Source organism: Topomyia yanbarensis, chromosome 2 (assembly GCF_030247195.1).
Source record: "Topomyia yanbarensis strain Yona2022 chromosome 2, ASM3024719v1, whole genome shotgun sequence".
Lineage (NCBI taxonomy): Eukaryota > Metazoa > Arthropoda > Insecta > Diptera > Culicidae > Topomyia > Topomyia yanbarensis.
Window position 1 is genome coordinate 40,109,261 of NC_080671.1, and position 14,986 is coordinate 40,124,246.

General features: G+C 40.1%; 1 protein-coding gene across 2 annotated transcripts in view; it reads left to right on the plus strand.

Moving 5' to 3' along the window:
• Positions 1–14,986, plus strand: part of LOC131683213 (lachesin) — a 575,289-nt gene that overhangs the window by 540,712 nt on the left and 19,591 nt on the right. For both annotated transcript variants that reach the window (XM_058965050.1, XM_058965049.1), the window contains exon 11: positions 849–920. In XM_058965050.1, coding sequence (XP_058821033.1) covers positions 849–920 — 72 coding nt within the window. The remainder of the gene's footprint in view (positions 1–848; positions 921–14,986) is intronic.

Consider the following 14,986-nt stretch of genomic DNA (forward strand, 5'->3'; position numbering starts at 1 on the left):
TCCAAAATAAGAAAATTACTAATCTTTTTTTTTTCGTGTTAAATATGAACATTCTGCTCCAGCTGGCTGCCCCGGTTTTTTTTTCTTCGTAATCTGATCCATCAAGAAATATCCCAACCTGATTTAAATAGTTTAAGGTTAACAAAAAATAAACACTTAAAGTTATTTCCAAACGTTACCACATGTCTCACATATTCCCCATTGACTGCCATTTCCGAAAACATTCAAATTGATTCATTAAATACCCTGTCCAACATCATCCGCCAGTGAAGGACTACGACATAGTAGGCAGCATGACTTGAAGTTCCCATAGAACCACCCGCTCAATTTAGGTTGTTGGCTGACAAAAGAAGTGCCGATGACAATCAATATCGTTAGCTGGGTAGGTATAACAAAAAGAGCACGGAAGTCGATAGAGTAAACCACACAAAAGCAACCCCCGCCCCGCCGGGCCTGAGATCCGTATCTTCAACGATGCTTCGCATGGTTTGAAGTATACACGCTAAGCGAAAAATTACCGCCTTTGGTTGAAGCATATACTTTAAATTTCACTCCGAGCAAGTTTTGTCTAAATTCTCATTGGTAATCTCTATAGCATAAATTACTTTTTCAATATTAATTAAACCTATAATCAAATGCGATTAAATTTCACTTTAGCGTGTAAGCGGAGCTCTAATGAAAATCTAATGAAAAACGGAAACAGTCTATACTTCTACTACCCCGGCACTAGATGATACCAATTCATTTATCATTCTTTGTTCTCTCTCATCTTACCCCCATTGCCCCGTACGCTGCCGGCCGGAATCGTCACCGTCATCAAACCGTACGCCGAACAATACCGATTACAGGTCGGAAAGCAAACAAAAAGATCGATCCGCTGATGGTTGGCGATTACGGTGTGGAAGAGTGGAAGGAAAACGGTGAGTATGGATGGTGTTTGTACCGACAAGTTTCCTTGTCTCTAAAGTTGACTAATATTGTGTGTGTTTGTGAGTTTAAGAGTGAGATACCAAGCATAATCAAGTTAATTAATTGTAATCTGATGGGATCAATCATCCGAAAACATGACAATCTACAGACACAATCTGAAAGGATTATGTCCTCTCTCGAGTCCTTTGGAGAAGAGTGGCTTTAAACTGGGATTATCACACGCTGCCGTATTTTGATTGTTCATATACAATGGCGATTTAAATACATTTTAATTTCTCAGAATTAATTAAATATTTGTTAGTTTAAAATCACAACCACCTATATGCACAATTTGAAAGTAACCTCAAATCAATTTAAATTTTTAGTTTCAAGTAGTTTTGGTTCAGTAAAAATTTGTACTTCCACAAGCCTATTCAAATCCGTAAAAGAAAGTCAGGATTTTCTGGTATGGATTGTTTATTTTATTCACTTACACTAGATCACAATTATATGGGTGCCACAAACTCGAGTGTAATTTCGAATATCGATGCATAAACTTCAATATCGCCTTTAAGGTACTTTTACGCGTTCTGTTTAGTAGACTGCACAAGTTGCCTGAATCCTTAACCGGCAAATACCACATCGAGTTACAAGAAGAACGATCAACGATACACCAGATCTGCAACTAATCTTGAACATGTTTTGGGAATACAACTTGCGGATTGAAAATTTTAAGGCAGCGTATAATCCAGTGGAACGAAACGAACTGTGGCAAATAGTGCTTGAACGTAAATTACCATAAGAAAAAAAAAACAGATTGTAGTTATTCGTAACATACTAGATCAGCCGAAATCAAGCGTCAAATAGCCGGAACGATACTCGTCTCGTTTGTGGCGAGTGCGACACATTTTCCAACTTGTTGTTCAATATAGCGCTCGAAGACGCGCTACGAAGGTCTAGTGTACAAAGAAGCGGGACCATCGCCACAGGATCTTACGAGTTCATTGACTACCCGAAATACATCGACAACATTGAAGTCGATCGCAGAGCAGTTTAAGAAGTATTTGTGTCATTTAAAAGAGAGGCTACTACGATTCTTGCCTAACTCCGCCTATGGAAAAAAAATTGAAATGTTGCGCGGAACATCGAAATTTTCTAGCCTATTTCGCACAAAGCCATCAATATTGAGCACCAACAAAACATTAGGGTTTTGTGAAATCTTATATAGAGTGGCGTAGTAAGAAAATTTCTCGGGGGGACTTTGGACATTTTTTTAGAGAGCAGAAAAAATGTTCAAAAACACCCTGAGCAGGAAATTTTTTTACAAAAACCAACAACAGCAGCAGTTTGAGCAGCCAACCGATCCGCTAAAACAACGACTCTTGCACGTAACCTGATTGCTTCCCGGAGCTACGGCATTTCTTCGGGGAGAGATTTGTGCACAGCACACACACCAATCCAATAAGTTAGTTAGTTGCTCTTGGTTCACAACGTGGCAATTCCTGTATGGCACAAGGAAAGCTAGCTATGGGTCGAGAATCAGTGCTCTTCCGCTACGAGGACAATCTGGGCGGCAAATTTCAGGTTGTTTAATTTACTGAGCCCTTGTTTAATTTAGGATCACTTTCTTATTGAGCTCTCGACTTGTTCGCGAACTACTCGGTCTAGTCTACTCCGACAGAGAATTCCCGACGAGAGAAGTTTTCACGAAACCGAACCAAGTTAGGTGCCGAGGACAGTTCGTCGTTTCCATTGCAACAGGGCGCACAGTGGCTGGAGGCTGGCCAAAACCTCAAAAATTTATTTTTGAAATATTGATATTTTATATTTTTTCTAAATTTCTCATGTATTGAATGATGTATATTCAAAATTTTATGATCATTGGATAAGAACATGATTTTTGACATGAGTTTAAACGTAGCAAAGTCCGTACTTTTTAATGATTTGCATTTCCGAAACCACCATTGCTCTGTTCACTTCAAATGCATGTTGCTCTTTTGATTTTGGTCCAATTTTAGCACAACTAGTTTCATTGTGTAGAGGAACGAAAGAACTTCGTTAGTGAATAAAATACATTTGGTAAATTTGCTTAGAACTATGACTTTTTAGTTTAAATATGTTTGAGGTGGTCAGATCAAAAATACTTTTTTCATTGATGTATTCTGTACAAATTTCGGAATCATTTCGGAACGGTCACATAGTATACATTCTATGGGAAATAACCTCTACTTTTCGAATATCATGGTCTCGTTCTGCGCCTAGGTGCGCAAAAATTTTTAAGGAGATTTTGAAGCTTTGTTGCTGATATGGAGGCGCATGGTGTTTTGTGTAAAATAGTTGAGCAATCTACAGTAAACCAACACGTTATACAATGGATTTAAAGTAGTGTTCTTCATTTTTTATGATATTGCTGACATTGGTGAACAGTAACGAAAAATCTATCATGAAAACAGGATCATAGTTATAAGAAAGGTTCTATGACACTGTATGGAAAAATGCATTTAATATTTTACGACTTTTGACATCAAAAATGAGCTCAGCACCTCAAAATTAGCTTAAATTGTGATTTTCAGCCAATTTAGGTAACATTTGAGGTTTTGTCCGACTTTTGTTTGAAGACCCGCCACTGTGGGGCGTTCAGTTCAGTTCGCTAGTGCCCCGACGACCCATTCCGGGTGAAGCGAGGCGTCCGGTTCGATGGCGCCCCGGTGACCCAAACCTGGTGCTCTGTCGCTGTCTACTCGACTAGTCTCTGGCGGTGGATCTAGCCTACTCCGGCGGAGAGTTTCCCGGCGGTTATTGCTCATTGTTCATCACGCCATTTTCACAGTAAGGCGGTCACGATCTGCGTCATCACTGTGTTGACCGTGTTCCACGTGTTTACGTCGCTTGTCACAAGGGGTTTCCAACAGCATGGATTACATGTCACTCCCGAAAGAAATTACCTAGATTACTTCATGGTTATAAAGATTACTTCTTCGAAAAACAAATTACTAATTAATTACTCAATTACTGTAAAATTCCTCGATTACTCTGGATTATTTGGAAACAAAGCGAGGTCTTGTTGGAATTACTTCAGATTATTCAATTATTTTAAGCGGAAACTGTTCATGCCTAGCAAATTTATCGCTATTTTATTACATACACCTTTAATACATTCTAGCTCTGCTGGATTATTCTCACTACAAGAAACCCAAACCATGTGAACCGACCAAAAATTCAAAACGACTATTCGGATAAATAGTAAGCTGTGGTTTGCTTGTTTTTTTATCACTTCACACAATCTTTAACAATTTTTATAAAACTAGAAAAGGCAAGCGTCTTTCTCTTAGCCCCCTTTTGTACAATTTGCTTGTAAATGACATCTATGAATATCTTGTAAATATAAACACTCTAATGCCACTTGCAGATGATGGAGTGGTCTCCCTAATAGGATCCAAAGCCATCGATCTGCAAGATACTGTGGATAGTTTGTCTGCTTCAATTTTCAACCGGGTTCAATGTATCCATGAACAAAACAAAGCTAGCCGTATTTTCAAGGAAGCACGATTCAGCATAAGCTCCTTTCAATAGGTCAAACTATCGCTGGTAAAATATTTTGTCATCTGGTTCGACTCGAAAACCACATTAGAAATCTGAATTAGAGGTGGCAACATAGGATCAATTTTTCAAGTTTTTTTTTCAATTCAATAATCAGAATATAGTGGGGTGCTCCGGCTCATCAAAACTCGACGAGTCTCCTGGCTTCGGCACATTCAATCAAAATTCACCACTTTCCACAAACTGCTTCAGTTTATGTCTCAGAATCAGTCGTGATTTGCGATATCCTTGGGATCGTTGACAGCCTGCCTGTAGACCATTATTTCTTCGTTGCGGATAGTTTAAGATCGTGAAAAGTGCTCCTAGATTTTTTTGGGGAAATCACGGAAACTCCAGATTTTTTTTTTCTGAGAAATCATACCAGATTAGTGCCTTAGTTTTGGCCCCTTCTAATTGCTCCATTCCGGGTAATGAGAAGGCGCAAACTCTAGCTAAGGTTAGTGCATTAGAAAGTGATTTTTACGAAAGATCAGTTCACTTCAATGAATTTTACATTTTTTTTTCTTGTCACTGAATACTCGAAAGAAGGCAAATCTCGTTGAGCAGTAGAGACTTAGAAAGATGGCAACATTCTATAATCCCACAAGTGTCCACGAAAGCCTGTTTCAAGGGGATAGATATGGGTTGTAATTTAATTCGGGTGAAGCCCATGCCAAATCATTATACGTTGCATGTCCATTCCCAACATATTGGACTTGTAGAGAACGATATTTGAACTTGTGGCGAAGGATTATCATGACATCGAACATGTTGTCTGGTCATGAGACGAGTATTGTCGCGCCAGATCTCAAATAAATTATTTCCTTTGGGTTTTGGATGTGTTGGTGATAAATATCCAAACACAAGCTATTTCATCTCTTTTCTCTATCATTCTCTGATCTCTACTACAAGACCAGCAGAAAATCTATCGCTGCACTACTGAAAACCGAATGCTAATAATGGACTGGAAATCGGATTCTTTAAAAAAGACCAGCCGCGTGCCATAATGGTGCAAGTTTGTGTTCGTCTTGTTTCTGTCATAGTTGTCCGCCATCTCTTTGATGTCCCTTAATATGCTCTCTATTACTAAATTCCCCGTATGTCGCTCTTGTGAATGACCCCGTTGTGAATGTATTTCCAAAGAATTGATCCCCCATGTGAATGTCTTTCCAAAGAATATCTTGCGCACCTACCAAGAGCTGAAGTGTTTTCCTAGTTTCAATTGTTAAGGGGTCTGGTGTAGAGGGCAACAATAATCGACTTCTGTTTTATCCGCTTAATTGTTAGTATTGAGTCTCTAGAAAGGTCTCCCGCAATCTCTATGGCCACGCTGAACTTATTTTGTTTTAAACCGCCATGCATTCCACGTGTGTATTTTCTATAACACATGCAGATTTCAATCTAAAGGCAACAATTTTCGAAAAACTGACAGCGGTAAAAATACAGTGTAAACAATACACTCTAAACTACTTCTACCCAAATTTTTAAGAGAGAATACCCAATGGGTCATATATCATTTTTAGAGGATATCAAATGATTCTGAAAGATAATGCTATTATCAAATACGCGAATTATCAAATGTTTAAGCAAATCAATACTTGTCATCAAGGGCACGCTAATGGGTATAATTTTTAACACCAGCAAATAATGATTGATCTCGGAAATGGTTTGGACATGATGTACTGGTTATTTAGCACATGACTGGCGAAAAACAGAAATTTTAATGAGTCGTTCATAATCAAGGAACTTTTTTTTAAATTTTGTATCATTCTGGGTATAACGGACACAATAGGGTAGGGAAAGATGGGCATATTTCTTAGGTGAAACACTGCAAAATGCCGCTAAATTGTACACCCTTGTGCTATTTTTAAATATCGAAACGTTGTGATATACCGACAGAAAATTAAATTTATTAGTTGCGAAGCTTTTTACTCTTCCTATGTCCTATTTTCATCTTTATCAACATCACATGTCCATCTTAGCACTTTTGAAATGATGATTATGTTTTTCATTTTCACAACCATTTTAAACATCTTTTAGTTTGAAATTTAATTAGTATCAGTTACTGTGTTGATGAGACATGATCTCAAATCACGCTTGGCGTACAATTTGCGAGCACTGCATCAATCGATGAGTCGCATTTGCCATTTAACCATAAGGTGGCCGTCTTAGGCACAGTTCCCCTAAACCGCAAGTAAAATGTAATGTGAAATAACCAAAAAAATATTAAAAAAATGAGAGCAATAATGTGAAAATCAACATAGAATGAATCTTGTAGTAATAAATTACTTTATGATTAACTGATTACATTGTATTCATGGTTGATTACGCGAATTATTTTAAAAATACAGACAATTACCCTGCTGATTATTTATTACCAAAGTAATCGACGGATTACCGAATTATTTCGAAAAAGCGAAGTAATTCTTAATTAAGTGTCACTGTTTTGGCTCGTTGGAAACCCCTTGGCTTGTCATTCTGTCGACGACATAATCCGAGTTGATATCCGGTCCTTTCATTTCAAGCATCTCCCTGCGCATCGCTTCGAACCTCGGACATTTAAAGACCTCATGCTCCGGTGTCTTCCCGACGTTCTCACACTCCGTTGCGTACCCGAACCGTAGCCGTGGGCCGGCAGGAGCTGTGTCTGGTGGAAGTTCATCCCTCCATGCTTTCTATTGACCCACGTCGACAGGTTTGGAGTGAGCCTGCAGGTCCACCTTAAATTTTCCGTTTCTGGTGTTTCTCCGATTGTAGCACTCGATATCCTCCGACAGGGTGATGCAGATGGGGATCATCCCGGCGATAATGCATACTGACTCCGACGATATTGTTAAGTATGCGCTCGCGACTTGTACGTCTATCAGCCGGAACGTCCAATTCAGCTTTTCGCTGTTCCGCTTGGTTTTCAGCCCCGTACCCTAGGCAGGAACCTCATATCGCAGTACCGATGACGATATAATAGATAGTAGACTATCGTGCTGCTTCCCGGCCGGCCAACGTTTGGTATGATTCCTCGCTATTGCGTTCTAACGAGTCGACGTAGTCGACGTGGTTGTTAATGCTCAACCGGTCGTCGATTATCACTCCCACCTGCGTCAGTGCACACTTCGATGCAATCACGTGCCCTCCGACGTCAATCTTCATCCGCATTGCAGTTGTTGACCAACAACACCTTCGATCGCGTGTATTGTCTCTGTCACCTACACCGCCACTTCATCAACTGTCTCACCTATCACCATTAGTGACACGTCGTCGCCGAAACCCACTCTTTTCACTTTCCTTGGCATACGCTGTATCAAGACCCCATCGTACATCCCGTTTCAAAGAGTTGGACCGTGAATGGAGCCATGAGGAACAGCAGCGCTCTGCTCTGGAAGTAGCTCTTATGATCTGACATAGATCATTCGGGACCATCCATAAATGACGTAGCATTATATGGGGGAGGGGGAGTTTTGTATTTTGTGATGACGTGTGACGACAGGGGGGGGGGGGGGGGTAGGGGGTCATGTCATGCTACGTAGCTTTTTAATGTAGAATACATTTAAGCTTTCAATATAGGGGTCCCGTTTCAAAATATCGGCTGCGGCGCCGCGTCAGATTTTGAACGTTAATAACTTTTATCATACCTAACAGAATGATTTGATTTTTAGGCCAATTTGTTGCAAATATGTTCCTCTATGCTGTATTAAAATTTGAAGTATGTATAACATGCACTAATAACAAAAAATTGTGTTTTGAAAAATCTTTCGAAAACGACTCGGAAAAGTGAAAATTTTCAGCCCATCCCGCACAGAGCCGTCAAAATGGTGGACCAACCGAACAATAAAATAATGAAAAGTTTATATATAGGTCCACTACATGTTTGTTCCTATGGTTATTCGCATTGGGTTGCTTGACGAGAGCAGTTGGTGGGGGAAAGATGGCATATTCCTTTGGTTAGGCCATTAGAAGCCGGACGGAAAGGAAAGGCTCATGCACGGCACGAGAACGAGCGAGAAAGCGATAGTAGTGCATATTAGCGCGATTATATAAATATCTGTCGGTCGGTTTTTCTCATCATTCGTATTCGTTCAAGCACTAGCAAGCAGCCAGTCCACCGAAGGAAAGCAGTTGGCAATGACGACGGCGGAAAAAGTGCCCCAGCTACTGGTGACTCATCGCAACCCGATCAGGAACTGTCGACCTGCAAGAATTTCGCCCCAACTAAAGGGCAACAGAGTAGGCTATCGTTCCAGCGTCTGGGTCGTGAGATTGTGCAGGACTGCAAAATCGAGCCACGCTTACAAAGCTCAGTCGTAATGATGCCCCGAGAAGCCAACGATGCCTACTTGGTCGGTTTGTTCGAGGATGCAAAATAGTGCTTTGTGGCTCACCGTGTCCGCGGGGAGTGCGTCTGTATTATGCTCCCGCAATAAAACAATAAACGGTTCTTTACAGGACCAATTAATTGTGTTGTAATAAGAGTTAAACTGAAATTTACATTTTATGGTGTATAACAAATAATTTTCAGAAAGCTATATAAGAAATACGATGTGTGGAAAGAAAGAAAGAGAATTTAAATTATCCTCTCTCGCTCGTTTTCGTGCACTGCTTTTCCATTCCTTTCTGCTGCTACTACAATCATAACTAAAACGAATGTGCGTGTTCTCCCACCATCTCATGGCCAGTGTTGCCACAATTGCATGTCGCTATAACAATTTGAATTATTTTATTGATCCTCTCTAGTATTGATAAAATATAGAATGTGCAAAGTACACTAGTCGCATGCTTTTTTTCGAACTTTTTGGCAGCCTCCGTTGATTAACTGCATAAATCGATTTGTTTGTGCAGCTCCTTGCTAGTAGCAAACTAAATAGCCTTTATCAGCGCTAACAAATAACACGAAAGAATTTAAATTTGTGAAAATCATTTCCTTCTTTTCAAATCTGCAGCATTCTTTGAAAATATTGTTTGAATGTTGTTATTGAAAAACTGAACATGCAAGTTTGCTAGCACTGGCCACTAGATTGAAGGCGATGGAAAGACAGAATATTCGTTTTGGTTATGCTAGTATTGGTAGCCGAACGGAAAGGAAAGGCACAGGAATGGCACGAAAACGAGCGAGAGAGCGATAGTAGTGCTTTCTCGTGTTTTCATATATGAATATTGGTCGGTCGGTTTTTCTCATCATTCGTATTCGTTCAAGCACTAGCAAGCAGCCAGTCCACCGGAGGAAAGCAGTTGGCGATGATGACGGTCCGCAAAAGTGCCCCAGCTACTGGTGGCCCATCGCAATCAACTACCGATCAGGAACTGTCGCCGTGCTAGTATTTCGCCCCAACTAAAGGGCAACGGAGCAACTAATCCGCTGGCTAACATTCCAGCGTCTGGTTCGTAAGGTTGTGTATTACTTTAAAGTCGAGCTACGCTTACAAAACTCAGCCGTAATGAAGCCAGTGATGCCTACTTGGTCGGTTTGTGGGAGTGGGCGTAAATTACAATAAAAGCAACCGTTACGGTTCTTTTCAGGACCAATCAATTGTGTTCTAGTGAGAGTTAAACTGAAACTTTCATTTTAAGGTGTGTAGCAAATTTCCAACAAGCAACATAATACGTTGTGTGGAAAGAAGTAGCTTGCACACGGAACAAAAATTTAAATTATCCTCTCGCTCGTTTCGTGCACTGCTTTTCCATTCCTTTCTACTGTTATTATCAGTATTACCAAAACGAATGTGTCGTTGCATGTGTTTAAGAGAAACGTTGAAGTCGCATGCTTCTATTCAAGCTTTTTGGCAGCCCCCGTGAACTAACTGCATTAAATGGTTTTTTTGTGCAGCTCCGTGCTAGTAGCAAACAAAATGGCCCTACTAGTGTCTGATTCGTGAGATTGTGCAAGATTTCAAAGTCGAGCTAAGCTTATAAAGTTCAGCCGTAATGGTACCCGAAGAAGCCAGTCTTGTCGTTTTGTTCGAGGCTACAAAACAGTTCGCCAGGCACGTAACTATCATGCCAAAAATATCCAACGATCCAGCGCATCACCATCAACACCAACGCCGATACCAAAGGTTCTTTTCAGAACCACCATTATTACCATAGAGAATTATTTGAAAATTTCCCATTCAAACGTGATTCTGTTGAATATTATTAGATTTAAATTAACGTCTCGAATTGAAATCACGACGCTCCGGTTATGTGACAGACATTACCCACCCATCTTTTTTTATTGTGACCACGACTAACGGTTTAATATAGACACCCCATTTCAATATTTCTGAAGGAACAGAAGGTCGAGTTTGGAAAGTTTGTAACTTTCATTGTACTTAACCAAATTACACAATGTTCGCACTAATGATTCAGAAATATGATCAGGAATCTTCTGTTAGATTTGTAAGTATGTATAATTTACATGAATAAAGAAAAATTGATTTTCAGGAATCAATTATTATCTGTTCTTCCATTGGCCAGTACTACGCGACTTCCTCATGCTAACAATTAATTCATCGTTAGCCATCTCCCTCACCAAGGCCAACAACGCCAACAAAACCGGTCCTTTTCAGGACCACCATCATTTTTGTAAAGAATAATTTGAAATATTCCTCGCCCAAATCACCTTTTGTCCGAAAATTCCAATGAGTATCAAAATATTTAAAGAACGTGTTCCTTATGTATTCTACATCTCTCCGGTTATGTCGCAGACATTACCCACCCATCTTTTTAAAGGGGAAGAGGGGTTGACCTGATGTCATGACAATCTTACCCGTTTCATCTAACTAACATAGTTTTTGATTTTTTTAGATTTTTCACGGGGACAACGAGGGGGGTGAGAGTTACCGTCAAGCTACGTAATTATCAGGGGGGGTATATAGAATTTTGTGACGAAATGCTACGATGGGGGAGGGGGGGGGGGGTGTTAAAAATCACTCAACAAATGCTACGTCATTTATGGATCATCCCTTCTGTGCACCGCTGCTGTGGCGATGGTTCCCCAAGCGGCGATGTTAAGGACATTATACATGCGAGCCACAACATAGATTCTACGCCGCACACACCCCTCTCCCCTGCCCAACCATGTATCTGACATGAGCAAATATAAAAATACGTTTTTCAATACACTAACCTTGCCGGTGTACCACGAAACTGTTACTTGAGGAAGCTAGAACATTTTCCTATACAATCAACCCGAGTTTTTGACGGAATTCCATCTATAGCTCTTATTTTGTGCGAAAATATCACCCCTCTTCACTTGGGGTTTCTTTTCGAAACGCTTTTGTTTTTCTTCTTCTCATTTTCAGAACACTTTCCAATGCACTTTAATCACACACCACTGAAAAAACACCCACGAAGCTTTAATCGTTTACTAACTAAACTTCAAATTTTCTGCCAATGTGCAGATGACCGCAGGAAAATGCCCGAAACTCTTATTGGTTCGTTTAAATTTTCACTTCGAATTCCATTTTTTTTTTCTCAATGTAAACAAGCGCGTCGGCGCCTAGCAACAAGCGTGTGTTGCTGGCTTCCACTTCCAATGCATTCTTCACATCTACCGTGACCACAGCGCAGTATCGATTTCCTCTTCGCTTCTGTTCAGATGCCTTCTCCATGCATTTCGTCATCCTGTTAGGGATAATTCTTTACAAGATTTTCCGAGTGTATCCAGCAAACATATAGGCAAATATGAGGCTGGATCGCCCCGTTTCTTCCATGGCTTTGGCAGCAACACCTGCTTCTGTACCTTCCACATTTCGGTAAAGCTGCCTTCATCTACACACTTCTGTAGCACCATCCTGAACATGTCCGGGTATGTCAGGATCGCAGCTTTTAGCACCACGTTTGGTATTTCCTCCGGACCGGGAGCATTCTTTGATTTCAGTAGCTTTGATGCTTTTGAGAGTTCATCGTTAGTCACTTGCCGATCGACAGTATTTGCTCTTTCTTCTTTCGCCAGTAAGCTGGACGCTGTGTCCTGCTTGGCTCCAGTTTTCGCGTTCCTTGGAGCTGCGTAAACGCTGCACACGATGGCATAGTTGATTTTGGCGATCACGAAGTCTTTTGTCGAGTTTTCTGCAGTTAATACGGAATGCTCTGATGATTTTTCGTGGACACATTTTATAACCCAGGTAAACCGATAAAGGTACATGAAATGGTGTTACGACTGACCACACTGCAAATGGAAAAAATGGATATATGTTACTATAGAAATTGTTTATTATGTAGGGATTCATAAAATCTGAAAAAATATGTCAGCTCGAATTCTGCGTTGCTTTTACTTCATATTTTGAGAGTTAGTATGTGAACTAACTCATATTATCTGATCGTGGACAGATTTTTAAATCAATTATGTCGTAAATAAATCAAATGAAATAATATCAACAACTAATTTTTTTCAGAAAAATCAAAAAGCAATCGGCGTCGATGACAAACGGACCGCATATTCGATATCAGCGTTATCTGAAATATCAGGCAACAACACTCGTAATAGTGCGTCTATCGGGGACGAACTGGATTGGGTCAATGGTCGTTGATTGGGTTCGCAACATATTTTTCGAAGTGATTCTTGGTTCAACTTGCAAAACAGGCTTTATTTTTTAAATGTATGCAACTCAATTATTATGTACAATATTTTCATTATATTTCTTTTAGTTGTGTGTCATTAAATCTATCACCATCTCATTTCGATACATGACTGGAATTTTTCCGGTTGGCAATACAAATCGCACTTGTTTTCCGCTTAAATGCTGCGCCGTAACATCCAATGTGCAGCTTGGTTGCGACACGGCGGTGTCTTCGTGTTGCAGAATCTGTTCATGAACTAATTTCAGTACTCTTGCAAGCTAAGAACCGGTTTCGATCGAAGGATAACTTTGGACGACGCCTTCGTAATGGCGTCATCAATCTCCGGCAGTTTTTTACAAATATTTAGCTCCCGTTATGCAACACCTGCTGAAATTCAAGCAGTTTCAAATTTTTCTCCTTTTCAACCGTGGTCACATCGAAGTTGCCATCATGGTCCTCCAGTATACGATGGCAGTCCTGCATGACAGCAAATTTGCCGAAGTCGAAGATAAAGCACAAGGATCAGGAAAGCGACAAGACCTATTTGGATTTTTGAATAACTATAACAATTGATGTGTTACTTTCACCCCGATCCGATTACTCTCCATCTTTGCCGATCGCTGTGGAGAAAATTATGGTACCAATGGACTGACGGGCGTGGCTGAACAAACGTTCATCTTCTGAAGTACCGTTGCTTTCATTTTGGATCTCATCTGACATAACCGTCGAAGACAGATTCGTGCTAATCGAATCACGTTTAGATTCATTTTTAATTTCATCCAATAACACCGTCTGAGGTAAATTTGGAGACAATGACTGAAAACCAAGGATCGTTCGCTGAGAGTTGGCCAATGCGCAGCTTCAATGCGAAGTCTTCCAAGCGTAATTTTAATAGTATGAAATTTTAGAAGCAGGTTTGGATGACTCCGCATCGAAGCTGTGCATTCGGTGACTCTGCGCGTCTTAATCTATTCTCGAATCTTCTGACACTCAATGTCCTCCTTAAAGTCACCTTGTCCTATGTTCGAACAAAAATTTCTAGTGAACTGCTTACTCTCTTCAATACTGATCAATTTCTTAAGTTCACTCACACTGTTGTATTCCAGAATCAAAAACGAAATAGTTACTCATCCGACTTTTACACGCAATCACTCATAGAAATACCGGATTGGTCCGACGAATTTCTAGCAGAGATATACAAAAACCATCATAACAACCTCTTCTTAGCAACATCCGCACGCTTAGATCAAGATGCGTAGCCAGTTTCATTATGTTTCAGGAACTCTTATTTGTCAAGGCGAAACAGAGGAATTGGGTAGCGCATTTTTTGTTCTCTCTATTCTCTCCTATTCTATTCTAACCCTTACACAGCTAGTATTGAAAACATTCTGGAAAACACAACAGTTATTATGTAGTGTTTTTCGTGTCAATATTAACATTTGAAGCCTATTTTCATATGTCGCAAATACTGTGGCCTACTGTGCAGAGTTGGGTTTAAAGATGATTCATAAACGGCAATTAATTATTCAAATAATAAGTAATTTGATTAACGAATCATTTCGAATCGTAAAGGAGGAAGAAACGAGGACAACCGTACCAACCGTTTCCGTTTGAAGGGGATATGATAAATCTTTGGGAGTGACTTTGCTAAGAAGGTTATTGTCACTCCTTTGGTTCTTTGGGATGGGACAGAGGTATTTACACCTTGCCCTGACTAATAAGCCTAGGATGAAGCGCCTTTACTCGCTCATTACACTTTTATCTTTAAATTCTCGACAAACATATAATTAAGTTTATGGCACTTTATTCGCAATCCCGAGAACATTTTTTTCCCGTGCAACATACGCTGTTAGGCCCTTTGCAAGACTGACTCAGACACACTTCGTTAAAAGTTTAATAGCTTCTCTTAACAAAGCTGGATTGATTTGTAGTAATCGAGTAATCGACTAAGTTGTAGACAAAT